The 25,403-nt window shown below is 31.4% G+C and overlaps 1 protein-coding gene across 1 annotated transcript; it reads left to right on the top strand.

The window, feature by feature from the left end:
- Positions 1–973: 973 nt before the first annotated feature.
- Positions 974–25,091, top strand: LOC114328150 (centriolar and ciliogenesis-associated protein HYLS1). Its single transcript, XM_028276931.2, has 3 exons — positions 974–1,164; positions 12,553–13,023; positions 24,742–25,091. Exons 1-3 carry the CDS (start codon positions 1,068–1,070, stop codon positions 24,948–24,950), a joined length of 777 nt encoding a protein of 258 aa, XP_028132732.2. The 5' UTR covers positions 974–1,067; the 3' UTR covers positions 24,951–25,091.
- The last annotated feature ends 312 nt before the right edge of the window (positions 25,092–25,403 follow it).

Genomic DNA, 25,403 nt, shown 5'->3' with positions numbered 1-25,403 from the left:
CCAAACAGGATATCACAGTTGTCAGCTGGATTAAAATATATTTTGAACATTTGAACCAATTTGAACAAAATTTAATGAAATCTGTCCGAAGAAACATCTTGGACAAGAAGATTACTTACTACTCGCAAAATTAAATTCCAACAGAGGGCGCTCAAAATTTCCAAGATGGACGACAACTCTAGGAAAACAATTCATTTCGTCATTTAAATTCACAGTTCTAAAACGTTAAATTAAAATCATTTACAGGAGTGTTTGGCCAAAGTAACCACTAAGTTTTGCAACTAAAACATCTTATAAGTTAAAGACGACTCAAAATTATGTTTAATCTGTATGCATTCATTAAAATTTGATGCTAACTACCTACTGATTTGTTTTTACCTTTTTTTTCATAAAAAAATCTAGCCCCCCGATAATCACACAGCGTTCTAAAAATTATTAATCCATCTTAGGATTTATAATTTGTTTTTAATTTAATTAATAGGTGCACTACAGTTTATTTTACACCAACAGATAACAATTTTTAATTAAATAAAAACTTAAAATGAAGTAGGTGAATTTATTTTATAATAATGTTCTGGAAATTACGAAGTGGTCGGGATATTTTGCATAACAATGTACATTCTATGTACAGAATATATACTACATTTTATTTATTTATTTAATTTTGCAGTCGCTTATTAAAAATTAAAAAATACTACGTTTAATACAAACGTTAAATTAACAAAATGTGTGATTCGGCATTGGTTAATTGAGGTCATTACGTAAAGTATAAAAGGAATGAATACTGAGGAACACTGCAATAGTTTTCTTAAGTCGAAATTATTGTTAATTACAACATAAACTGACCGCAAATATGTACACAAATTAATGGCAAAGTCAATGTTTTCCTTGAGTTGATGCTTTTCAAATTCGCCACCAGGCGTCGCCCACTTTGCGGTTCCTCACTTCAATCTTCAATGACAAATGACAGGATGTCAGAGTGGATGACAGATTGACAGACGTTAAAAGCTAAAAGATTTAAAATCAGTAGAAATTAGAAATAGAAATTAAAAAAATTTTATATAAAAATGTCCGAATCAATTGACCCTAAAGAAATCCTAATATATCTTAACGAATTAGGATATACAAATATAAGTGCCCAAATGTTAAAGGAATTTATTATTGGTGAGTTAAATATTTTTAATTGATGGATTCGACCCTTAGTACTTGATGGAAGTTAATTTTATATATCAATACAACACTGAAAACTTTTATTTTCAATACTTCCACAAACTTTATTACTAATTAATGCCACTACAGATCTCAGTACCTTCTGCTCTATTACATAGACAGGCCAGATATCAACAAAAATAGGCAAATACATAAAAAAGAAAGAAATAACACCAGCTTTCAGAACTAACAACAACTTAAGCAAATATATTAAGAACTAAAACTGGCAGAACCTTTGACAAACGGATAGCAGAGTACAAAAGGACTTTCAACAATATAAAAACAGATTCTACATAAATATGCACTTCACCTAGATTCTAGATCATAATCATTCTTTTAATGAACAGTTTCAAATTCTTCATATTCAAAATAAAGGCCTTAAGCTATCTTAATTAGAATCTATGGAAGTTAATAAATTGAAAAATACAAATACACTGCGTGTCATAGAAAACGGGCACACTAAAAAATAGGTCATTTTTGATGTTGTATAACTCCTAAACCTGTTGTCCGATTTAAGTGATTTTTTGAATATGTTATAGCCTGATTCTTTGTCAATATCCCTGTAATAATATTTTTGCTAAACAGGTAAATTTTCATTGTATACCGGGTGTATGAATCAAACTGTGTTTTTTTGTCAAAGTTCGCAACACCCTGAGGAATATTCTAGCATTTATAAAATACTGAAATTAAAATCCAACTATAGCCTCAGGTTTTCTTAACACTCTGTTTTTTAATTCATTTGCTTATGTTGGATAATACAAAAGTTATGTACTTTAACAACTAGGCATGCTCTTTATCAGTACAGGGTGTTTCTAAAGAAGTATGACGTGTGTCTAAAGAAGTTACTACAACGTAAAAAATAATGACCGTTTGGTTGATAAACATATGTCCACAAATGCTTCGTTTTGACATACTGGATGTTGAATTTTTTCTTACAAACTGACGATTTATTTATTGCCCTTAAACCGGTTGAGATATGCAAATGTCAGAGAAAACGGGACAACCACAAAATGGGTCATTTTTGATGTCTCAAATTTCCTAAACATGTTGTCTGATTTAAGTGATTATTTTAATATGGTTATAGCCTTATTCTTTGTCAATATCTCTGTAAGTGTATAACTTTCATTGTATACCGCTTGTATGAATCAAACTGTGTTTTTTTCTTCAAAGTTCTTATCATTTCAGCTATTAAATCCCTTTATTTCTCCCTGGTTAGATCTCATTTTGATTACTGTTCCACAATTTGGTCTCCCTATTACTTTACTCATAAACTGAAACTTGAGGCTGTCCAACACAATTTTCTGAGATATACTGCCACTAAGATGCATGTATACTATGACTATTCTGCATTAGAGCGCATACTGAATTTACCTCCTCTTGATGTACGCAGAAAACAAAGAGACTTAATAATTTTATTTAAAATTGTTAACGGACTGTGTAATTGCCCCAAGCTTCTCTTCAAAATATCTCTATTTGTCCCCAGCCATTCGACTAGGCAGGTGCAAACCTTTTATGTTTCTTTTCTCAGATTTAATTATTCTTACAACACATTTATTCCTAGAACTCTTCGATTAGCTAACTCATTAAATAACCTCGAAATTTTTAATATATCAGTTTCCAGCTTTAAAAATCATATTTCTTCCCTAACTTTTTAACTTTTTAATACTTTCGGCCAGAGTTTTTGTATTGTGATTAGTGTTACATGACCTGTATGTATTAGATAACTCAAAACCGTTATACCTTGGAACATTTCTGAATTGATTTATATGTTATCTTTTGTTTGTAATTGTACTGACCTATATGTTATCTTATTCTTTTTTCTTTTTTTGTAATTGTACTACTCATAGAATTATTTTTTCTCAAACCACTTTGTTATGTTATATTATGATAATTTATGTTATATTACGATAATTTAGACTGTAACATTTATATCTGAGTAGGGCTTGCACGTGAATAAATAAATAAATAAAATAAACACTTTGTGGAATATTCTAGCTTTTCTAAAATACTGAAATTAAAACCGAACTATAGCCTCAGGTTTTCGTAACATTGTGTTTTTTTATTCATTCACTTATATTGGATAATACGTTTTTAATCATATTCATACATAATACTTATGTTAAATTTTGCGTGTGGCCCGTTTTCTCTGACGCATAGTTTATTATCCAACATAGCGAATGAATCAAAAAACAGAATGTTAAGAAAACCTGAGGCTGTAGTTGGCTTTTAATTTCAGTATTTTATAAATGCTAGGATATTCCACAGGGTGTTGCGAACTTTGAGAAAAAAACACAGTTTGATTCGTACACATGGTATACAATGAAAGTTTACCTGTTTAGCAACAATGCTCTCACAGAGATATTGACAAAGAACAAGGCTATAACATATTAAAAAAAATCACTGAAATCGGACAACAGGTTTAGGAAATTTGAGACATCAAAAATGACCCATTTTGTGGTTGTCCCGTTTTCTCTGACACGCATATGACCCGTATGCGCGCCAATGGAGAATATAAAATTCTTAATTGCATGTCAAAAAATGCGCAATAACTATTTCTTAAAACCTACCAAATTTCATTTGCATATCTCAACCGGTTTTAGGGCAATAAATAAATCGTCAGTTTGTAAGAAAAAATTTAACATCCTGTATGTCGGAAAATGAAGCATTTGCGGACATATGTTTATAAAGCAAACAGTAATTATTTTTTCATACAGAATTACCCCTTTAAGTTTAATATTTTTTGTATTTTGACGACACCCAATTTGTGCGTCGAACCGTTAATAAAATCATTTTTTTAGTAAAATTGTGGCTTATTTCCCATCAAAACTGTCAGTGCCTGTGTGTATGATGTCATAGTTTTTGTGGAGTCTTGGCTTAACGAGAATTACTTATTAGCAGAATTAGGCTTTGTTGATTTTAATGTATTTAGGCAGGATAGGAACCAATTAAATACGGGAAAGAGCAGAGGTGGTGGCACATTAATTGCAGTTAGGAGAAATATTAAATCAAAATTAGTACATACCAGTAACTCAAATCTAGAAAATATTTTTGTTCACATTTCAACTGGCAGGAAAAATATTGTTCTGGGTGCAGTTTATATCCCTCCAGGGTCACCGGTGACTGTATATGAAGAATTTTCCTCGGCAGCCTCAGATCTTGTGGGTGTTTATACAAATTGTGAATTTGTGATTTGCGGTGATTTTAATTTACCACAAGCTATCTGGGTTAATTCCGAGGATGGTTTGCAGGTTGAGGGAGCAGCATCTATAACATCCGCTAATATTTTGTGTGCCTGTTGCAACTATCTTAACCTTAAGCAGGTGAATTCCTTATCAAATAGTTTTGGTGTGTTTCTAGATCTTATTTTTTCAAATATGTGTAGTGTTGTAGTTAATTATGCTTCTGAAAACCTGTCCACCATAACAGAGCATCACCCAGCATATGAGTTTATCATCCCTCTTAAAAGTGATTTAGATTTAAAATATGACGTTTTTTACTACGATTTTAAGAACTGTGATTTTAATGCTATTAACAACTATTTAGCTAGCATATCCTGGGATCATGCACTTGATCATGGTGACATTAACAAATGTGTGGAATATTTTTATAATGTTTTGTACTCTGCTATTGATCATTTTGTCCCGATTAAACATTTTAAGTCATCTAATTTTCCATCTTGGTTTAGCAGGGAATTACAGAGGCTAATCATTGATAAGAAAAAAGCACATTGTAAATTTAAGCAGACTGGGAATTATGAGGACTATCAATTATTTTCACAAAGTAGAGATAGATGTAAAATTTTACGCAATGAATGTCACAACAACTACATAATGAGAATAAATATAGAATTGTCCGTTAACCCTAGTCTGTTCTATAAACATGTGAATAATTTACGGAGATCAAGTGCATATCCTAATAATATGTTTCTTGATAATGAGACTGCCGACAGTGGTCAAGAAATTGTAAATTTATTCTCAAAACATTTTGCTTTATCATATAAAAACAATGATGGGGAGATTCCTGACTATAACTTTAATTATAGTTTGGATCTTAATACAGTGCAATTTTCTTTAACAGAGGTCTTTGATGGTATAAATAGTTTGCAGAGTAGGTATTCACATGGCCCAGATGGTATTCCCTCTGTGCTGCTGAAGAAATGTGTTTGTACGTTGAGCCAACCCTTGCTGCATGTGTTTAACTTGTCCATTTCCACTGGTATTTTTCCCGACTTTTGGAAAGTCAGCTTTCTTACACCTATCCATAAAAGTGGCAATAAGAGTGACGTTCGTAACTATCGAGGGATTAGCATACTATCAGCTATTCCTAAGCTCTTTGATAAATTATTTTCCACCCATCTATCCTGGCACTGTCGCAAAATATTAAATGACGAGCAGCATGGATTTTCTCAAGGTAGATCAACCGTGACCAACCTTTTAACGTATCAGTTTGACCTGTTGAATGCCTTTGAGAGCTCCAAACAAGTAGACAGTGTTTACACGGACTTCTCGAGGGCATTCGATAGAGTTAGTCATAAACATATTGTTGCCAAACTAAGTGCAATGGGTTTGGGTGAGAGCCTTGTAAGATTTTCTTATAGTTTGTTAACTGGGCGTACTCAGTTCGTTCGGATTAACAATTACTTATCTAGCGAGATTCAGGTGCTTTCAGGTGTTCCACAGGGGTCTCACTCAGGCCCTGTCTTGTTTAACTTGTTTATTAGAGACCTGAGTACTATAATATTACATTCTGCACTTCTGGCCTTTGCGGACGATTTCAAATTTTATAAGGTTATTGAGTCCGAACTAGACACTGTACTGCTACAAAAGGATCTAAATAACTTATGTGTATGGTGTACTGATAATGGTCTAGAATTAAATGTTAAAAAATGCTTTAGTATTACCTTCAGTCGCTCTAACAATACCATTGTAAAAACGTATATATTGAACAATACTGTTATTGAATCTGTGGACTGTATTAAAGACTTAGGTGTTTTGTTTGACAAAAAATTAACTTTTATACCACATATTACAGACATGATTAATAGGAGTATGCGAAATCTTGGATTTATAACACGTAATAGTTCTCAACTGTCACCGAATTGTTTTTTAAGGTTATATGTTTCTTTTGTGCGCTCATTGCTGGAATATGCCTCAATTATATGGTCACCTTACTATGATTGTCACATTAGAAATATTGAGTCCGTCCAGAAAACATTTCTTCGTTCTTTGGCATTTCGAGCTCATATCAATATTCGTTAGGGTTTTAACATTAATTATGATCTGGTTAATCAAACATTTAAATTGGATAGCTTGGAAGTTAGAAGGGCTAAATCAGATTTAACAATCATTTATAAAATATTAAATGGTCTATATCATTGCCCAACTATCTTACAAGCTATAAGCCTCAATACTGTCCAAAGACGGGTTTCCCCAATTTTTCGCATACCTTATCATAATACGAACTATTGCTTTTACTCCCCATTGTCACGCACCTTGCGTCTAATTAATCATAATCAAAACAGTCTTGATCCATTTGTGGACAGTCTTCGTGTATTTAAAAGAAGCATACATAATTCAGAACTGAAGTAAAGCACTAAGTTCCTATAATTTATTAATTATTTATTATTGTTACTAATTTAATTTTGTTGCTTTTTATTGTTCATGGTTGTCATTTTTATTATCTTTTGTTATTTGTTATTTTAGGTTAAAATTGGTTATCTTTACTGTTTACCATAATATTTCATTTTTTTTTATACATTTTTTGTAAATTGGCTCTGCCGTTTATTGAATAAATAAATAAATAAATAAATAAATAAATAAAACTACAGTAGAACCCCGCAAATCCGAACTAATTGGGGGACAGCCTGTTCGGATTCCGAAAAGTTCGGATTATCCGAAAGTTAGCCTTAACTAGTAGTTCAAAGCTTTCGTTGTGATTTTGAGTAGCCAAACGTTCTCGCAAGAGTGTGGACAATATTTTTGGACTCAAGTTGACTAGGAGAGAACCAAAGTAAGTTTGTGTTTAACCTTTATAAACACTTTATAAACCTATATATTAAAGTATAATATTTATTTTTAAGACATTTTAAATGTCAAAGTCCTAGTAATCCTACATTGTCCAATTTTCTCGCTTTACTCTGTATAATAAACATGTTTTTAAGTTTTTGTCTTGAATTTTTAAATTTTTTTCACTTTCCGTTGGTTCGGATTTGCCGAAAGTTCGGATTCGCGGGGTTCGGATTTACGGGGTTCTACTGTAGCTAGTTGCAAAAATGCCACAAGAAAATAGCTTCAGAACAACCCTTAAAGTTTGTCGTATTTCTTTAGAAACATCCTGTACTGATAAAGAGCATGCCTAGTTGTTAAAGTACATAGGGTCAGTCAGGGTAATTGGAAACACTATTAGAAATATCATGACATCTAAGCATTTGAAATTTATTTAAAATATACTGTTTTATATCATAATAAAATAAAAGCTTTTGGCTATTATACGAAAAGTCTACAGTAGAATGTCTTAAAAACTAGTAAGAAAAGTCACAAAAAAATAAGATATTCAGTTTCCATTTATCCCAGAAATTTTAAGAAAAAACTAAAAAATGGAGTAAAAGTAAACAACAATCTCAGGCTTTTAAACATGTAACAATTTGGTCTTCAATTTTGGCAGACCATGCAGTAGGCACCCTAGTTCCATCTTATCAGTTGGTACATTTCTACCCTTTATGCAGTTGTAAATAAAGCAATGTGGAATACTGTAGTAAGCAGCAGCCTCCCTATATGTTATTTATTTTATTTTAACATCTGACACCTCATTTTTAAATAATTCAAAGAGTATTTCGTTGGTTCTCTCTTCCCTATGTACTTCCTCAACATTTTAAAAATGGCAAGACCTGTAACCTTAACATAAAAAATTGATTTCCATTTACCTCACATTGTTTACATTTACCCCTAACAGGTGTTTTCATTTACCCCATACTCAAGATTTAAAGGGGTAATTGTGAACACTTACTGTACTGACTTCTTGTAGCAAATAACATTCAAATTAACATTGTAGGCAATATACTTGTAGTAGCTATAAATTATATAATCACTATAAGTACCTAATACAGAGAGATAAAATTTGTAAAATATTGGCACTGTTCTAAATCGATTTATGTGTTTAAAAACAATGAATGTAAACAAATGAATAACATACCACACAATAAGCAAATATGGAATTTTAATTCTGTGTTCGTGAGATTGTTGCTATATTTCATTTCTATCGCTAGGGAGTACTGTTTCCAATCACCCCTGTTTCTAATTACCTTGACTGATCCTAACTTTTGTTTTGTCTAACATAAGTGAATGAATCAAAAAACAGAATGTTAAGAAAACCTGAGGCTATAGTTTTGTTTTAATTTCAGTATTTTATAAATGCTAGAATATTCCACAGGGTTTTGCGAACTTTGAGAAAAAAACACACTTTGATTCGTACACCCGGTATCAGTAGCGTACTGATAGATCCGCGGGCCCTGGTTCCAGTTGGGATGCGGGCCCCCCGCCCAATGAAAACACACGTTGTATATCAAAAGTTTTTAATAAATATTAAATATAAAAAATCATCCTACACTAAGTAGCCAAATTAACGCCCCACCTTAAAAATGGGACTTTTTGATGTCTCGTATTTCTTAAACTTGTTGTCCGATTTAAGTGATTTTTCTGATATGTTATAGCGTTATTCTTTAACAATATCGCTGTAATAATATTGTTGCTAGACAGGTGAATCGTGATTGTATACAGGGTGCACAAATCAAAATGGTGTTTCTTCTCAAAGTTCGCAACACCCTGTGGAGAATTATAGCATTTATGAAATACTAAAATTAAAACCTAACTATAGAATCACGTTTTCTTAACATTTTGTTTTTTAATTCATTGGCTTTTATTGAAAAATAAAAAAGTTAGGTATTTTAACAACTAGCCATGTTTCTCGGCAATAAATCCTTATTTTTTGCTTAGTTTAATAAACGAGCCTAAAGTAGGCTATGATAAATTAACAATTTGATAAATGTCAAATTGTTCAATAGTCCAAAGTGTCTGGTTTGTTATAAAAATTAGTAGATTTATTATTTATGCCCGTAATTTTTTTTGTTTTTGGTGGAAATGGAACGCGCTACAAGGAATTTGACCCGCAATGAGTGCGTTCAAGGAGTCACCTTACATAGCGAAGAACATAGCTACCATGCTATCGGCTTCTTATATTGGTAACACTTTTTTGCTAATGCACGATACTGCAAGACCTGACTTTGCACGAACTGTAACCGAAAATTTACAACAGGTAAATCTTCGGATTTTTAATTGGCTACCGCATAGTCCAGATCTTAACCCAACCAAACATTTGTGGGACATAATTGGCAGAAGACTACGACAGCGTTTGCCACCTCCTAGAACCTTACGAGAGGTAGAAACAGTAGCTCTAGAGATTTGGAATGATATTGTTAATAAAGACCAACTAGCAAACCTCATTTGTAATATAAAAGGACATATCTCTTTTATTATAGAACATATGCGAATGAATCGAAAAACAAAAATAACAAAAACGAGAAAACTGGAATATCTAGGCTACATAATGAGAGGAGAAAAGTATTCCCTGTTAAGACTCATAATCCAAGGAAAACTCTGGAAAAAATGTGAGACGTAGGAGGATTTCCTGGTTCCCAAATTTAAGGGAGTGGTACGGGTGCAGTTCAATACAATTGTTCAAAGCTGCAGCCAACAAAGTTAAGATTGCTGTGATGGCAGCCAAACTCCGATAGGAGACGGTACTGCAAGAAGAAGAAAAAGAATATTCCGCAGGGTGTTCCGAACTTTTAGAAGAAAACGGAATATGATTGGTATACCCGATATACAATGAAAATTTACTTGTTAAAGAATAAAGTTGACATATGACAGCCTGTATTTCTGTTTAAAACGTCACTAAATTTATCTTTATTTTTTTTTTCAATTGTCCCTGCAAGATTTATTATTCTTTCTTTGATATCTTTGATATTCATATTTGCAAATGCTATTCTCTGAGGTTCTCCTTCTATCTTTGTATCTTTGACTCTTAAGTTTTGTAATAGAATTTACAATTATACCAAAATTAGATTTTATATAGGACAGTTCACTCTGAACATAATTCTCACTAAAATTTTGTTGACATTTAAAGGACTTTTTTATGGGAAATAAGCCACAATTTTACTACAAAATGAATTTATTAACGTTTCGAATTGTGGTTATAAAATTATAAAACAGTAAAATTGTGGCTTATTTCCCATAAAAAATACTTAATTATAAAAATGCCACAAGGAAATAGCTTCAGAACAACATTTAAAGGCCATTTTGCCGGGATTTAAAAACGAATTTACTTACCTAGCTACCTGTTGGCCCTATTCTACTGATAAACAGTTCCAGATGGGTTCTCTCAAACAATAAAACTTGTAATAAAGCGATTTAGTAGATACATACTTGGAATAAAGTAATAAAGTTATTTAGTAGATACACTGCTATGAATAATTTCAAGAAAGTATTATCTAAATATATATATACAGCGTGTCTACTTGAGTTGGAAACATATGGGAAACTTTTTTATTATTAATTTTACGAAAAAAAGTTATTCTTTATAAAAAGTTCTGCATGCCCCAAAACCTAAGATTCAATTATCAGATATCAAATTTTCTCAATATTATACGAGGTATGTCAAAAAATATGAATTTCGGCTAAGGGTAAAGTACCTTTATTTCTCTCAATATCGAAAATTCTTATGATAAAAAGTTGTTTGGAATTAAAAACTAAGATGAAATATGCAATTACATGCTTCTTATTGAAAAAAAAAATATTTTTCTCAAATTTATGGATACCCAACATCGTTTTTAATAATTACAAATATCATAACTCGTTTATTATTCATTTTACGAAAAAAAGTTATTCTTCATAAAAAACTTTGCATGGTCTAAAATCTAAGACACAACCATGATATATCAACTTTTATTAATTTTATCCGAGGTGTGTCAAAAAATATGAAATTCGCTCAATATTATAGCACCTTTATATTTCACAGTATTTCAATTAGAAGGATGTAATTGCATATTGACACATAGTTTTTAATTCTAAACAACTTTTTTAATAACCGTTTTCAATATTGTGAAAAATAAAGGTACTTTACTCTTGAGTGAAATTCATATTTTTTGACATAACTCGTATAAAATTAATAAAATGTCATATCTGTTGGTTGAATCTTCGGTCTTATTTTCGTAAAAGTAATAATAAAAGAGTTATCGTATGTGTAATGAATAAAAACGAAGTTAGTATCAATAAATTTGAGAAAAATTTGGAAAATATTTTTTTCCAATTAGAAGCATGTAATTACATATTTGAGCTTGGTTTTTATTTCCAAACAACTTTTCATAATAAGAATTTTCGATATTGAGAGAAATAAAGGTACTTTACCCTTAGCCGAAATTCATATTTTTTGACATACCTCGTATAATATTGAGAAAATTTGATATCTGATAATTGAATCTTAGGTTTTGGGGCATGCAGAACTTTTTATAAAGAATAACTTTTTTTCGTAAAATTAATAATAAAAAAGTTTCCCATATGTTTCCAACTCAAGTAGACACGCTGTATATAGGAAACTATTTTATTTATGCAATATTTTCCAATACATCAAAACGTGCCACAATATACCCTTAATCAAATAAATATGAATAGCATATGCATGTATAAAGAAACCCACAAAAAATCCAGGCTTATAAGTAACTACACAAAAATAAAAAATTATTAAGCAGTTATATTTCCTAGTTTTTACTTGTGTAGTTCAAAATATCCCGATCAAATTAGAAAAAAAAAGAAACAAAAAGCGTGTTTGAGCGGGCCCCTGCAGGGCCCGGGCCCTGGTTCCGCGGAACCCGCGGAGCCATGCTCAGTACGCCACTGTCCAGTACACAATAAAAATTTACCTGTTTAGCAAAAATATTATTACAGGGATATTGACAATGAATAAGGGTTTAAGAAACAGGTTTACGAGATACGCGACATCAAAAATGCCCCATTTTTTAGGGTGCCCGTTTTCTATGACGCACAGTGTATAATTCAGAATGAGCGACTTGAGGACAAACAGCTTCCCACTCCTCAACGTATTCAGTTAGAGACTTTCAAATGCAGACACATAGTAAAATAAATCACTTGAGAAATGCATTCTGCTGAAACAGCTGTAGTGACATTAATTTATAATAAATTTTGTGGAAGTATCGAAAACAAAAGTTTTCAATGTTTTATTGTTAAAATAAATATTTTTCTATTTACTTATTTATTCTCAAAATGCTTGTAGATCTAAGGAAACTAATGAAATATGACCAAAGGAAACGGAAAGTAGAAGCACATTTTGATCCAACAGAAAGCTACAGTCATAGTACTCCTATATACCCAGAAATAAAACAACCGCCAAGGAAAACGCAGAGCAATGACATTTTTGAAACACTGCACAATCTTCCTACAGAAGCATCAAAAGCAAAAATGGTGACTAAACGGGCACACCAAATCGAAGTTGTTCACATCACACATAAGAATATCAATCACGAACATTGTATTCACTTAGAAAATAATTCACCAATCAGTGATGCATTGGGTGTAGGTTCCAATAAAGTTGCTGAGAGTACTGAAAAACAGTCAAAGGAAACTATACATACCCAACCTAATAGTAGTGAACCGTCTACAACTAAACAGTTAAGGCCAACGTCAAAGCAAAGTGTTAACAGTTCGTCAGCTCCCAGTTCTAAATTGAAAAAAAGTAAAACGACAGGTACTGAACAAGATTCGATTTTAATCAAGTATTCTTTGCTTAGTGATGATGTTGAATTTTATATATAATGCATCTTTATATGTATTTTAAATATACTTTTGTGAAAAATTGTTTCTATACCATAATTTATTACTTCGAAAAGAGTTTTACAATATCAGAAGGGTCGGGTCAGTGCATCTTCTTTCTTGTTTATTCGTTGGATAAACTGTGTACTAGTTCCTGCCATTCTCTTCTATTTCTTGCTCTGTTTTTGACTTCACCTTATCTTAAGCCAATGTTTTCATGTTCTCTCGTTTTCCAGCTGTTGCCTGGCCTTTCACTCTGGTTGGTATTCAAGTGCTTATCTCGCTATGTTGCTTTGATCTTTCCGATCAGTATGGCTGATCCATTTCCATTCTTTTTTCTTGACTTTGGTAGAGATGTTAGTTTCCTTTGTTCTTTCCCACAGTTTTGAATTAGTCATTCTGTTGTGCCAGTATATTTTCTGGATTTTTCATAAAGCTCTGTTTACAAAAGTTTGATTTTTAGTTATAGTTTCGTCCTGTTTCTATGTTTCTGTTCCATAGAGCAGCTATCTCTTTCATTCAGCTATTACAGATTTCAATTTTTCTTGTTTCTGATATTTTGTTTGTTTGCCAAAGTGTTGAATGCATGTTAAGCCTTTATTATTATTGTCTCTAGGTATTTTTTGCTCCCTGTTCCTTTCCATCACTGAATCCCAATATGTGAACTTTTCTATCTCTTGTACTTTCTTGCCATTTATCATTATTTTATTATTTGTGTGGTTATTATTTAAACTTTTCAAGTGTTTTAAAAAATTCCTTTTTTTCTGTAAATTTCTTTCTGTACTGTAGTATAATCCTGTAAGTTGTTGTTCTATCATTTTCATGGTCCTCCCACTGATCGTCTTCATATTGACGAACTGGTTCTAGCTGTCTGTACTACTCTATTTGTTGCCATTCGGCTTGGGTGATCATTCCATTCTAGTCAGTCAGTTCTTCCTCTACTTTTACTTTTATTGTGTTGTTCTGGTAGATATTTTCTATCTTTTGATTAGGCCTGAAGGTATCACTATTGTGTGCAATAAATGGGTAATGTCCATTAATTTGACACTGTCAAAAGCCTTCTTAAAGTCCATGAATCATAAATATGCAGGTTTTCTTTCATGTTTTCATTATTTTTTATTTCTTTTTCTATTCCTTTTTTTTTGTTTTATATTTCTTTTTTTTTCAGTTGTTATTTATGGATACATAGGGACACATAAGTAATACACTCGGAGGTCTTTTAGAGTGGTTTAGAGTTTAAACATAACAATGATCTGACCATGAGTATGGTACTGATGTAGGTGTGCTAAACAATGTATTGACAAGATATAAAAATTTAAGGAATCTATAAACTTTAATAATTTGGGATATCTCACTTCAGAATGTATCGTTTGAGTACATGTTATCAAACAATGTATTGTAAAGTGGAATGTCCTCAGTCATTAGACTTTGTAGTAGGTGCTCAAACAATGCTTCGTAAAGTGAGGTGTCCTCAGTCAGTAAAATTTGTAGTAGATAAGTTCCTTTAGGGCCTAGCCGGGTAAGATGATGAAAACTGCCCCCAACTCGATTCGAATTCCATATAGGTCACCGTTTAGCATATATAGTGAAACTAACTTTCTGAAATTTTTAGCCCCCTAGGTGGTCATCTGACCCACCTGGAGCCTAATTAGGGTTTTTGTGTTTTTATTTTTTATCTCAGCCGCATCGAGAACTAGCGAAAAACTTTAAATAAAAAAGTTGTAAGCTTTAAAAAGTTCTGTCCGAATTTTTTTTTATTTTTGGCGGGAAAGTTTTAGAACGATTTTAAAATTTTAAATGAGTATAAAAAAATAACTAAGACATTCGTTTTCACAAAAAAAAAATATATAACGTGTATTTTTGGATAATGTTTCACCCTGAATATTTTCAAATTTTCAAATTGGTGAAACGCACCTTTAAAAATAAAAGACCGCATTTTTTCGGATTTTTCTTTCGTTTTTTGATACAATTTTATACATATTTTTCAAAAAGGTAACACCGTCACTAGAATAGCTAAAAAACTGAAAAATAATTGGGGTTTGCTTAATAAAAATTTTTTATAACCCAATCCATTTTCAAGATACTGGGCGTTGAAAAAACAAAAATTTTTACGATTTTGCCGAAACTACTGGCAACATTGTAATAAAACTTGGCGGGTTTTAAGAGGTAGTGCATGTTTTGGCATACAATTAAGGATTTGATATTCATCATTGGCGCGCATAATGGTCTAAACTTTTCAAAGAAAAAATGATAGTACGCCACTGACATATTTCAAATGAACAATCATTTTTGAATTCCTCGTTCAATTTGCGATAAAAAACTATCTTCTCATTTTTTCATACGACGCGCCGTTTTGCTGCAAAAAATAAAATATTTTAACGCTTCCAAATTATTCGAATTAGTTTTTATAATGGATGTACGAGTTTATTATAAATGTAGAAACTACTAGAAGTTCGAATACTTTGTAAGAGTTAAGATGTTTTATTTTTTGAATAAAAATGGCGCGTCGTATGAAAAAATAGGAAGATAGATTTTTTGTCACAAATTGAACGAGGAATTCAAAAACGATTGTTAATTTGAAATATATCAGTGACGTGCTATCTTTTTTCTTTAAAAAGTTCAGACTATTACCCCTATGCGCGCCAATGATAAATATAAAATTCTTAATTGTATGTCAAAAAATGCACAACCACTATCTCTTAAAACTCGCCAAATTTTATTACAATGTTACCAGTAGTTTCGGCAAAATCGTAAAAAATGTGTAAAATTTTGTTTTCTTTAACTTGTATCTTGAAAATGGATGGCATTACAAAAATTTTTTATTAGGCAAACCCCAATTGTTTTTCACTTTTTACCTATTCTAGTGACGGTGTTGCCTTTTTTGAAAAACATGTATAAAATTATATCAAAAAACGAAAAAAAAACCGAAAAAATGCGGTTTTTTATTTTTAAAGGTGCGTTTCACCAATTTTAAAAATTTGAAAAATTCAGGGTGAAATGTTATGCAAAAATACACGTTATATATTTTTTTCGTGAAAACGAATGTCTTGGTTATTTTTTATACTCATTTAAAATTTTAAAATCGTTCTAAAATTTAAATTTCCCGCCAAAAATTAAAAGAAAATTTCGGACAGAGCTTTTTAAAGCTTACAACTTTTTTATTTAAAGTTTTTCGCTAGTTCTCGATGCGGCTGAGATAAAAAATAAGAACATAAAAACCCTAATTAGGCTCTAGGTGGGTCACATGACCACCTAGGGGGCTAAAAATTTCAGAAAGTTAGTTTCACTATATATGCTAAACGGTGACCTATATCTAATTCGAATCGAGTTGGGGGCAGTTTTCATCATCTTACCCGGCTAGGCCCTTTGTTTATCTTTTTTAGCACAGTTCCAATAATGACAGTTATTATTTTAAAGAAAGAAATTATAGAAAATCACATTTTCAAAAATTTTAGTACTCATACTTTTTGTCGAGAAGTTGAAGTTAGCTGAGATATGGAGCAAAAACGGTTCCCGTTTAAAATCAAAATGACGGCTAACGCAATGGCGGAATTCAGTCGAGATTTTAAATTTACACTACTATTGATCCTCTCTAGAGATTAGAAAAATAAAATTTGGGGCAGTTCGGCATGCAAGGTTAGGCCTGTTATTCGTCTAACCCGACTGGACTATCCCTGCTATCTTTGTTATCTACCACATACAGAAATTGTTCTAAGGAAAAAAGTTGGGCGTATCGTCAAAATGAAGCTACTCACGAAAAATTAGCTTGTTGGTAGTAAATGGTGAAAATAGGCCTGGGATCCCTGACAATGATGTATTTCTTTGTTAACACGTTGATGGACAGTGCGTCAAATGTATAAGCAAGTGTTGTGACATTATGTATCTTGCCAAGTAGAATAGAGAATAATGCAACGTCTATAGACGTTGTGTCAGATTACATCAATGGAAATTAGACGTCTATAACCGATACCTCACTTCAATAGTGTAACAAGTCCAAAATTAGAATATTGGAGAAAACGAAGAAAAAGAAATTTCTTATTTTATTTTCTATATATTTTTTTCAATTTTCATTTTTTATGAACGAAAATAAGTAATTTAGTTTTATAGGACTGTAGAACATTTTAGTGCATGAAAATATTTAGATACTATTTGTTTAAACTAACTGAAATTTAAACTTTAGTGACATTGTTACACTATTGAACAAAACTTTTTTCTTGAATTACGACATAAATTAGCTACTTTTTGTAAACAGAGGTCTGTCTGGTGACTATAGGATTTGAAATAAAATTAACTTGTTAGAAAATTAAACTTTAAATTTGAAACAAAATTAAATAAATACAAATTATTCAGAGTCGGACTCAGGCCCCTCCTACAACGGCCAATAAACCTGTCTAATGGCATTTTCCTTACAAAGGTCCAGTATATCTTTCTTTTTATTTTTATCGATTGAAGGGATGTTTTGAAGACTGGTTTTATCTGGATGTTCTTATTTTGTCCTTGATTCCTAAGTTCTTTATTATTTTGTTTAATGTCAATAGTCTTGAAACTACTATATTAAAAATTATATTCCGGTGTATTTTTTCTATTTTGATAATTTTTAAGTCATTCCAAATAACTTTTTTTATTTTTCCGTATTTTTACTGAAATTTTTACCCATTTCGCTACTTAGTGACTATAAATGATAAATATCTTGAGTGCAAATTTCATTCACATTGTAGAGAATCCCAGTTTTTTCTATGGTGGCATGCATGTTATCACCTTCATTTTGTGTGATAACTTTCTCTAAAAATTTGTGTGTAATTGTCTTGATTTTGTTGACATGCATCACACAGAACAGGTATGTACTTTCAAACCAAAAATTTATTTTTATTTTGCCCTGCGTAGTTATCAGAGTAGAAAATGACATGTTCTCCTTTGCATGCTTCACTTTTCAAAAAATTATAGACCCGTGTTGAGCTGCCCCCCCCCCACTTGCAAAAATTAAAAAACAAATAGCCCTGATTTATGAGCTCTCATATTCCGCAAACTAAAAATTTTGAGCTCGTTCCACTGAGCAGGAATTTAATACCCTAGTGGGGGGGGCTGAGTCAGCCCCCCCCCCACTACTTAAAAATAGGAATATTGAATCGGTTTTTGCGGCAGAATTACGAGCTATTTATGAGCTCTTAAAATTATATAGTTTCGATTTTTGAGCTCATCCCCTTCACCCCCAAACAACCCTTTAATTGATTTAACTTAAGAGAAAGATGCTGAGAAAACTTAAAATATATCGTATTGCGAATATAATTCCTATAGCTTATATACTCTAAGAATAAACTATTAAATCAAGAGCATTTCGATTATTGAGCTACAACCCCTTCGCCAGAAAACCACCCTATCTTCCCGGCTTAAGAGAAAGTTGTACTTAAAATGCGTTAAACTAATTATTTGGCGACTACATATCATTTAATAATTTATAACCTTCCAAATTACGCGCATTTAGATCAGTAAATTGCAATTTATTTTGTATAGTGCAGTCACTGAAGGTAAAAATCAACGATTACCTTCAATTTCGGTGAACCTTCATCGATTTTCACGAAAATTGGTCAGTGGTTAGAGGATACGTCAAGAAACAAAGGTGACATGGTACCACATTGCGCCTTTACCCTGAGGGTGGATACCGCCCCTTCCCGGAGGTGAAAATTATTTTATAAAAAATAACTGCACAAATCAATAAAAGAACAAATTAAAAGCAAAATTTATTATATAAAGTTAATAAAATAAGTAAATACTTTTTAAGTTATTAAAGATCAAAGATTTTAATTATTTGTGAAAAAAATGCATGTTTTGAAGAGGTTTTTTTTAAATCACTAAAAAACTGTAAGTTTTTACAAAAAAGTTAATAGTAGTTTAATTCGTATAGCTTATATTCTAAAAATAAACTCTAAAATCACGCGCCTTTCGATTATTGAACTACAACCCCTTCGCAAGAAAACCATCCCATATTCCCGGCTTAAGAGAGGGTTGTACTTAAAATAATTTAAATTAATTATTTGTCGACTATATATTATTTAATAATTTATGAGCTCGCAAAATATACGCATCTCAATTATTGAATTGCCATTTTCTTTCTATAGTGCAGTCACTGAAGGTAAAAATCAACTATGACCTTCGATTTCGGTAAATCTCCATTCATTTTCACGAAAATTGGTGAGCGGATTTTGATACTATCAACTTTTTCTGGATCTTATTTTTCATAGGTATTTCTAAGTACTTTGACAAGTATTTAGTACGTAAGTGTTATAAAATGCATCTCTTTCCCGTTATTTAAGCTTGAACCCTTAGATTTGAACAGTCGCGGAAAAAAATATACATTTAATTACCAATAACTTACTTTAAATTAACATTAAAGGGTTTTTCAAGTAAGCAATTTATTATATTTTTTATTAGCTTCAATTTTAGTGATGAAAACTTTTTTGTAAAAACTTACAGTTTTTGAGTCATTTATGAAAAATCGCTCTAAAGCATGCATTTTCTTTCCAAAAATTAAAATATTTGATCTTTAATAACTCAAAAAGTATTGATTTATTTTAATCACATTATATAACAAATTTTGCTTACAATTTGTCCCTCTCTCGATTTGTGGGGTTATTTTTAATAAAGTAATTTTCACTCCCGAGAAGGGGTGACATATACCCCAGGCTAAAACCCCAAGTTGTTATTGTCAGTTCGTGAAAATAAATGGCGATTTACCGAAATCGAAGGTAATAGTTGATTTTTACCTTCAGTGACTGCACTATAGAAAGAAAATGGCAATTCAATAAAGGAGATGCGTATATTTTGCAAGCTCATAAATTATTAAACGATATGTAGTCGAAAAATAATTAATTTAAATTATTTTAAGAACAACTCTCTCTTAAGCCGGGAATATGGGGTCGTTTTCTTGCGACGGGGTTGTAGCTCTATAATCGAAAGACGCGTGATTTAAGAGTTTATTCTTAGAATATAAGCTATACGAACTAAACTATTATTAACTTTTTTGTAAAAACTTAAAGTTTTTCAGTGATTTACAAAAAACCTCTCCAAAACATGAATTTTTTTCACAAATAATTAAAATTTTTGATCTTTAATAACTTAAAAAGTATTGACTTATTTTATTAACTTTATATAATGAATTTTGCTTTTAATTTGTTCTTTTATTTATTTGTGCATTTATTTTTTATAAAATAATTTTCACCCCCGAGAAGGGGCGGTATCCACCCTCAGGGTAAAGGCGCAAGGTGGTACCATGTCACCTTTGTTTCTTGACGTATCCTCTAACTACTGACCAATTTTCGTGAAAATCGATGAAGGTTCACCGAAATTGAAGGTAATCGTTGATTTTTACCTTCAGTGACTGCACTATACAAAATAAATTGCAATTTACTGATTAAATGCGCGTAATTTGGAAGGTTATAAATTATTAAATGATATGTAGTCGCCAAATAATTAGTTTAATGCATTTTAAGTACAACTTTCTCTTAAGCCGGGAAGATAGGGTGGTTTTCTTGCGAAGGGGTTGTAGCTCAATAATCGAAATTCTCTTGATATAATAGTTTATTCTTAGAGTATATAAGCTATATGAATTATATCCGCAATACGATATATTTTAAGTTTTCTCAGCATCTTTCTCTTAAGTTAAATCAATTAAAGGGTTGTTTGGAGGTGAAGGGGATGAGCTCAAAAATCGAAAGTATATAATTTCAAGAGCTCATAAATAGCTCGTAATTCTGCCGCAAAAACCGATTCAATATTCCTATTTTTAAGTAGTGGGGGGGCTGACTCAGCCCCTAGGGTACTACCCTCAGACTAGGGTATTAAATTCCTGCTCAGTGGAACGAGCTCAAAATTTTTAGTTTGCGGAATATGAGAGCTCATAAATAGCTCATAAATCAGGGCTATTTGTTTTTTAATTTTTGCAAGTGGGGGGGCCAGCTCAACACGGGTAAATTATAGATACCGCTACTAATTTCATTGGCCTCCCTCTTTGCAATTCCTTCATGTCAGAAAAAGCAGTATCCAATTTTTGATTTTATGTCAAACACGGTAAAGTTCTAACTAGACAGTCTCCGTTTATAATAGAAACTACTAATTTCACCACAAGGAGTAGAGAGAACGGCTTGAAGATCGAAATACAACACTTGAACGTTTTTTTTTTCGGCTTCTTTTTGTCGGCTTAAATCTTTCTCACTTAAATACGCTTCATATTTGCTTCTCAGTTCATTTTTCTGTTCATCATTTCCATTTGTGTAACCAGTACATAAGTTGCATTGGTCTTTTTTGGGAATGTGAGAAACTTTAACCACTGCATTTTCGTTGATTTCTTGAACGCTGGTTCTTGCCAAATGTAATATGTATGCACCACGGGAGTTAAAAAGCTTTTTGTTCATATTAGTTAATTTAACTTTACTCATTTTTATATAAAGATGTAACAACTAAGAAACCGCGTGTCACATTGAAAGAATAATCCTTCTTGTTCAATACTGTAACAAGTTGTTGTTACACTATTGAACTAAAACATTTATAAATTTGGAGTTTTTACAAAAATTGATTACGCCCTCTACGAACTAAAAGACGAATTTCGACTTATTTCAGTATTGAAATTGGTAGAGATATGTATTACGAATGCCATGATTGCAATAACTAAAATTTGAATTTTTGGACTTGTTACGCTATTGAACTGAGGTATCGTTCTATTTCTGAATCGTTCCGTTCTGTCCGTCAACATGTTAAATCAGATATTATTGTTTGTTTTTGTTTTGCTTCCCACATAATTATAAACACTCACTTATCCATATTCTTCGTTTTTAAGTTACAGTTAAATTGAGATCTAAAAAATAGATTGTCTCTTCTGAAAAAGTTGTTTTTTGAGTTGTGACACTTTTCTTCCAGATTAGGAATATGTCCTAATTTGTAGATATATGCATCATATATAATTTATTATTCTAAATTAAAAATAAGCCATAATTTAACTTGAAAAATGATTTTATTTACGTTTTGACTTCTAAATACCTCAGACGTCGTTATCAAAATACAAAATATTACTAAATTAAACAAAAATGTTGTTGCTCAGTAAAAAAAATTTCTAATAATTTAATTTAATCTGACTCATTTATATCGGCAATTCAGACATATATTATACATTTTAAAGTAGAAGACTTTAAAATGATATTGCCAATATTTATGAATTGCCTTCCTGGGACGACTTTATTATATCTGTGGTTCCAAGGAAAAGGGGCATGAGTCACATTTTTTCTTGAAATCGTCAAAAGGGTTTAACGAAAATTATTTTAAATGTTCTATTTGGTAAAAGGCCACATGTCTGAAAAATGTAATGCATTTATTCATTAGGGCCATTCAAAAATTAGGCATGAGTCAATATTTTATCTACACCAATAAAGAACAGGGACTCGACTTAAATTACGCCCATTAAATGGCACGCAGCGCAGGGTTTTAGTTTTGGAATAAGGCATCTTGTCGACTTAGTTCTGTAATGCGCTACGGAACGGCTCAGAACTCACAGGCGCTTCTTACGGTTAACGTTGTTTAAAGTGTTTTTATGTGTTTATTTTATACCTTTGTGTAAATAATACAGCTATTTAAGTGAAAATTTAATAAATAATATCGTTGAAAATGTCTCAGTCTAATAGAAGCAGACATATATTACGTTTTGTTGTTGGAAAATGCATCACAATAAGCAGGTTAATACATCATAACTTTTGCCATATTTGGCCCTAGGCAATAACGTAGTCTTTCGTTCTGCGTTTAAATGTTTCAAAAATACTTATTAGTTTTCTCAGGATGCAAAAAATGAATATATTTAAAACACATTCAGGCGACTTTTTGCGCCTTTATTCCCCTTAAATGAAATCATAAAAGTTGTATTATGCTTTGTATAGGAAATTAAGGACTCTAATGTGGACCAGCGTAACTAATTATTAGCTATACTGTTAAAGTGTTTGGTTTACTTCTTTTCAGGCACTTCTTCAAGCAGTAACTTTCTTGTAGGAGAACAAATACCAACTGTTAATAAATCTAAAAGTATTGAAGATGGTAACTGGGTGTACATACATATTTTAACTATTTTAAATGTTCCTTCTTTGCCACACTTCATCTACACATATCTACATTACACTTTTTATAGATGCTTAAGTATGTGTTCTTATTTCCTCTATTGTTAATATTTTTTCTAAAACCCTGTAATCATCTTCTTGATATCGTCCTATTAGAGGTAATTATCACGAAGTGCACTTTTTTGAGATTTTGACATTTTCATCAATTTTATCTTTCAAGCACTACATTATAATAGTGTATTATTTGTGTGGATTTAATTATCTGTTCCGCGATTGACTAAAGAAATGAGTTTAAATTTCTTTGTAATGGATAGCTGTAACATACCTAATCTATTTTGTGATTAAGCAGGCTGATTAAGCAGACGACTGGTATTGTATTGCTTAACCTGAGTATTATATTTTTGTTCCTTATCTTTTCGGCGATTGATTACAGAAATGAATTTAAAATAAATTTCTTTGTATGTAACAGATAGCTTACGTAAAGGGTTTTCATAGTCTACTTTGCGACTTTTGTGGTTGTCAGTATTTTAGTGCCAAAAGTATTTTATTACATATTAATTTATTTTGGAAGGACACATTGTTCATTTTTTAAATAGTAGACTAGGTATTATTTTTGATAGTTCCTTAGAAGTCAGCAAAATTTTATATACCTTTGTATAATATTTAAGTATAAAAATGAATCCCAAATTCACTTCTCAAAAACCACAACCACATGTGACTTTTTGAACTTTTCCAAACTTTTAAAAGGGCCACTTCAACTAAGACATTTTGATATAAATGGAAGCAAATTTGTGTGGCACGATATTAGATTGATTTCATATGGCAATGATGAAGGCATTGTTAAGTACAAAACATCCCTAAAACAAGAAGAACCATTTAAGTGCATTTCATTTTGCCAAAGGGAAAAATCGAAGGGTCCATTGCAACCCGAAAGGTGCAACACCGGACCCTTGAGCTCTTCAGCATAAGCAGAGAGAAAAAGAAAGATTTACTAAGTATTTTGAATTTAATAGATTCAGAATGCCATGCATTTTATGAAAATTAACCAGACGGCAACAATGTCAGTGATGATTATGTTTGTGATTCGGACGATATGTTTCAATAATATCCTAAACAAAATTTCCAAATAAATAATTAAAAAAACCTCTCTTTTATTTACCCACTGACAATACAAAGGGGCTTAAGTATGGATAACAATAATGTGTTACCTGTTTTATAATTTGGAGAAGAGACATATGTCACAAAACTAATAATAAATAATAATAATTCAAAAAGTACAATATTACACAAATATCACAAAAGAAGATTAATTAATAAATCATCCTTACTCTGGTTAGAAAGGCTTTATATATATTGTTATTTCGAAATATTTAGTTCGCGCATAGCTTCTATTTACTCTTTTGGTAATATTGGCAAATCCTAAAAATGACTAACTAGGTCACTTATGCCCCTTTTCCTTTGAACCACAGATATATGGCACTTTATTATATATAACTTTGCATCATATATAAACCAAATTGATAATATTACCACTAACATTTGTTTTTGTATATCTTTTGCAGTTCTTAAAAATAAATCCAACATAAAACCTCTGCGAAAGACAGACCCAGTGGCTCTCTATCACCAGTATCAAGAGGAATGGAAACATATCAAATTTCCAGGAGAGGACAACCACCTGGATCTAAGGTGGGCTGTGAGAGAAAAACTTATGGACGGGCCTCCCATAGAGAAACCTGTTAAGAGAATTAGTAGTAAGAAAAAAGCATTTTAAATATTGGTTAAGGTTTAAAATGAGATATTTTTGTACTGATGTTATGTTTATTATGAAAGTATTAAGTCATATTGATGTAAATATATTTTAAGAACAAAATTTCCATAGAAATATACATAATTTAGGAATTAATACAAACAATTCACCTTTTCAAGTAATCCAATGTTCTGTTTTTTGTCCTTTTTCCACTAAGCTTAAGTCTATAATTATAGGCAAAATCCCCTCATTCTCTGAATTCATTTTTTTGTCATTTTTTTATGTTCTATGTGATTAAAAAGTGAGATTCAGCGGAATTTTAACCTTACACCCCCTTCCCCCTCCCCCACACATTAAAGCTTACATTTTTTCGTTTTTAGTTTTTTATGTGGGATGTAGTTCATGTAAAAATTTCAAAAATTCACAGGCATAGTTGAGGCTTTTACAAAACACGTCTATTTTTTTATATAGCCCTAG

The sequence above is a fragment of the Diabrotica virgifera genome, chromosome 4 (assembly GCF_917563875.1).
Source record: "Diabrotica virgifera virgifera chromosome 4, PGI_DIABVI_V3a".
Taxonomy (NCBI): Eukaryota; Metazoa; Arthropoda; class Insecta; order Coleoptera; family Chrysomelidae; genus Diabrotica; species Diabrotica virgifera.
The sequence above is the reverse complement of the archived record's forward strand: the minus strand, read 5'-3'. Positions and strand labels throughout refer to the sequence as shown.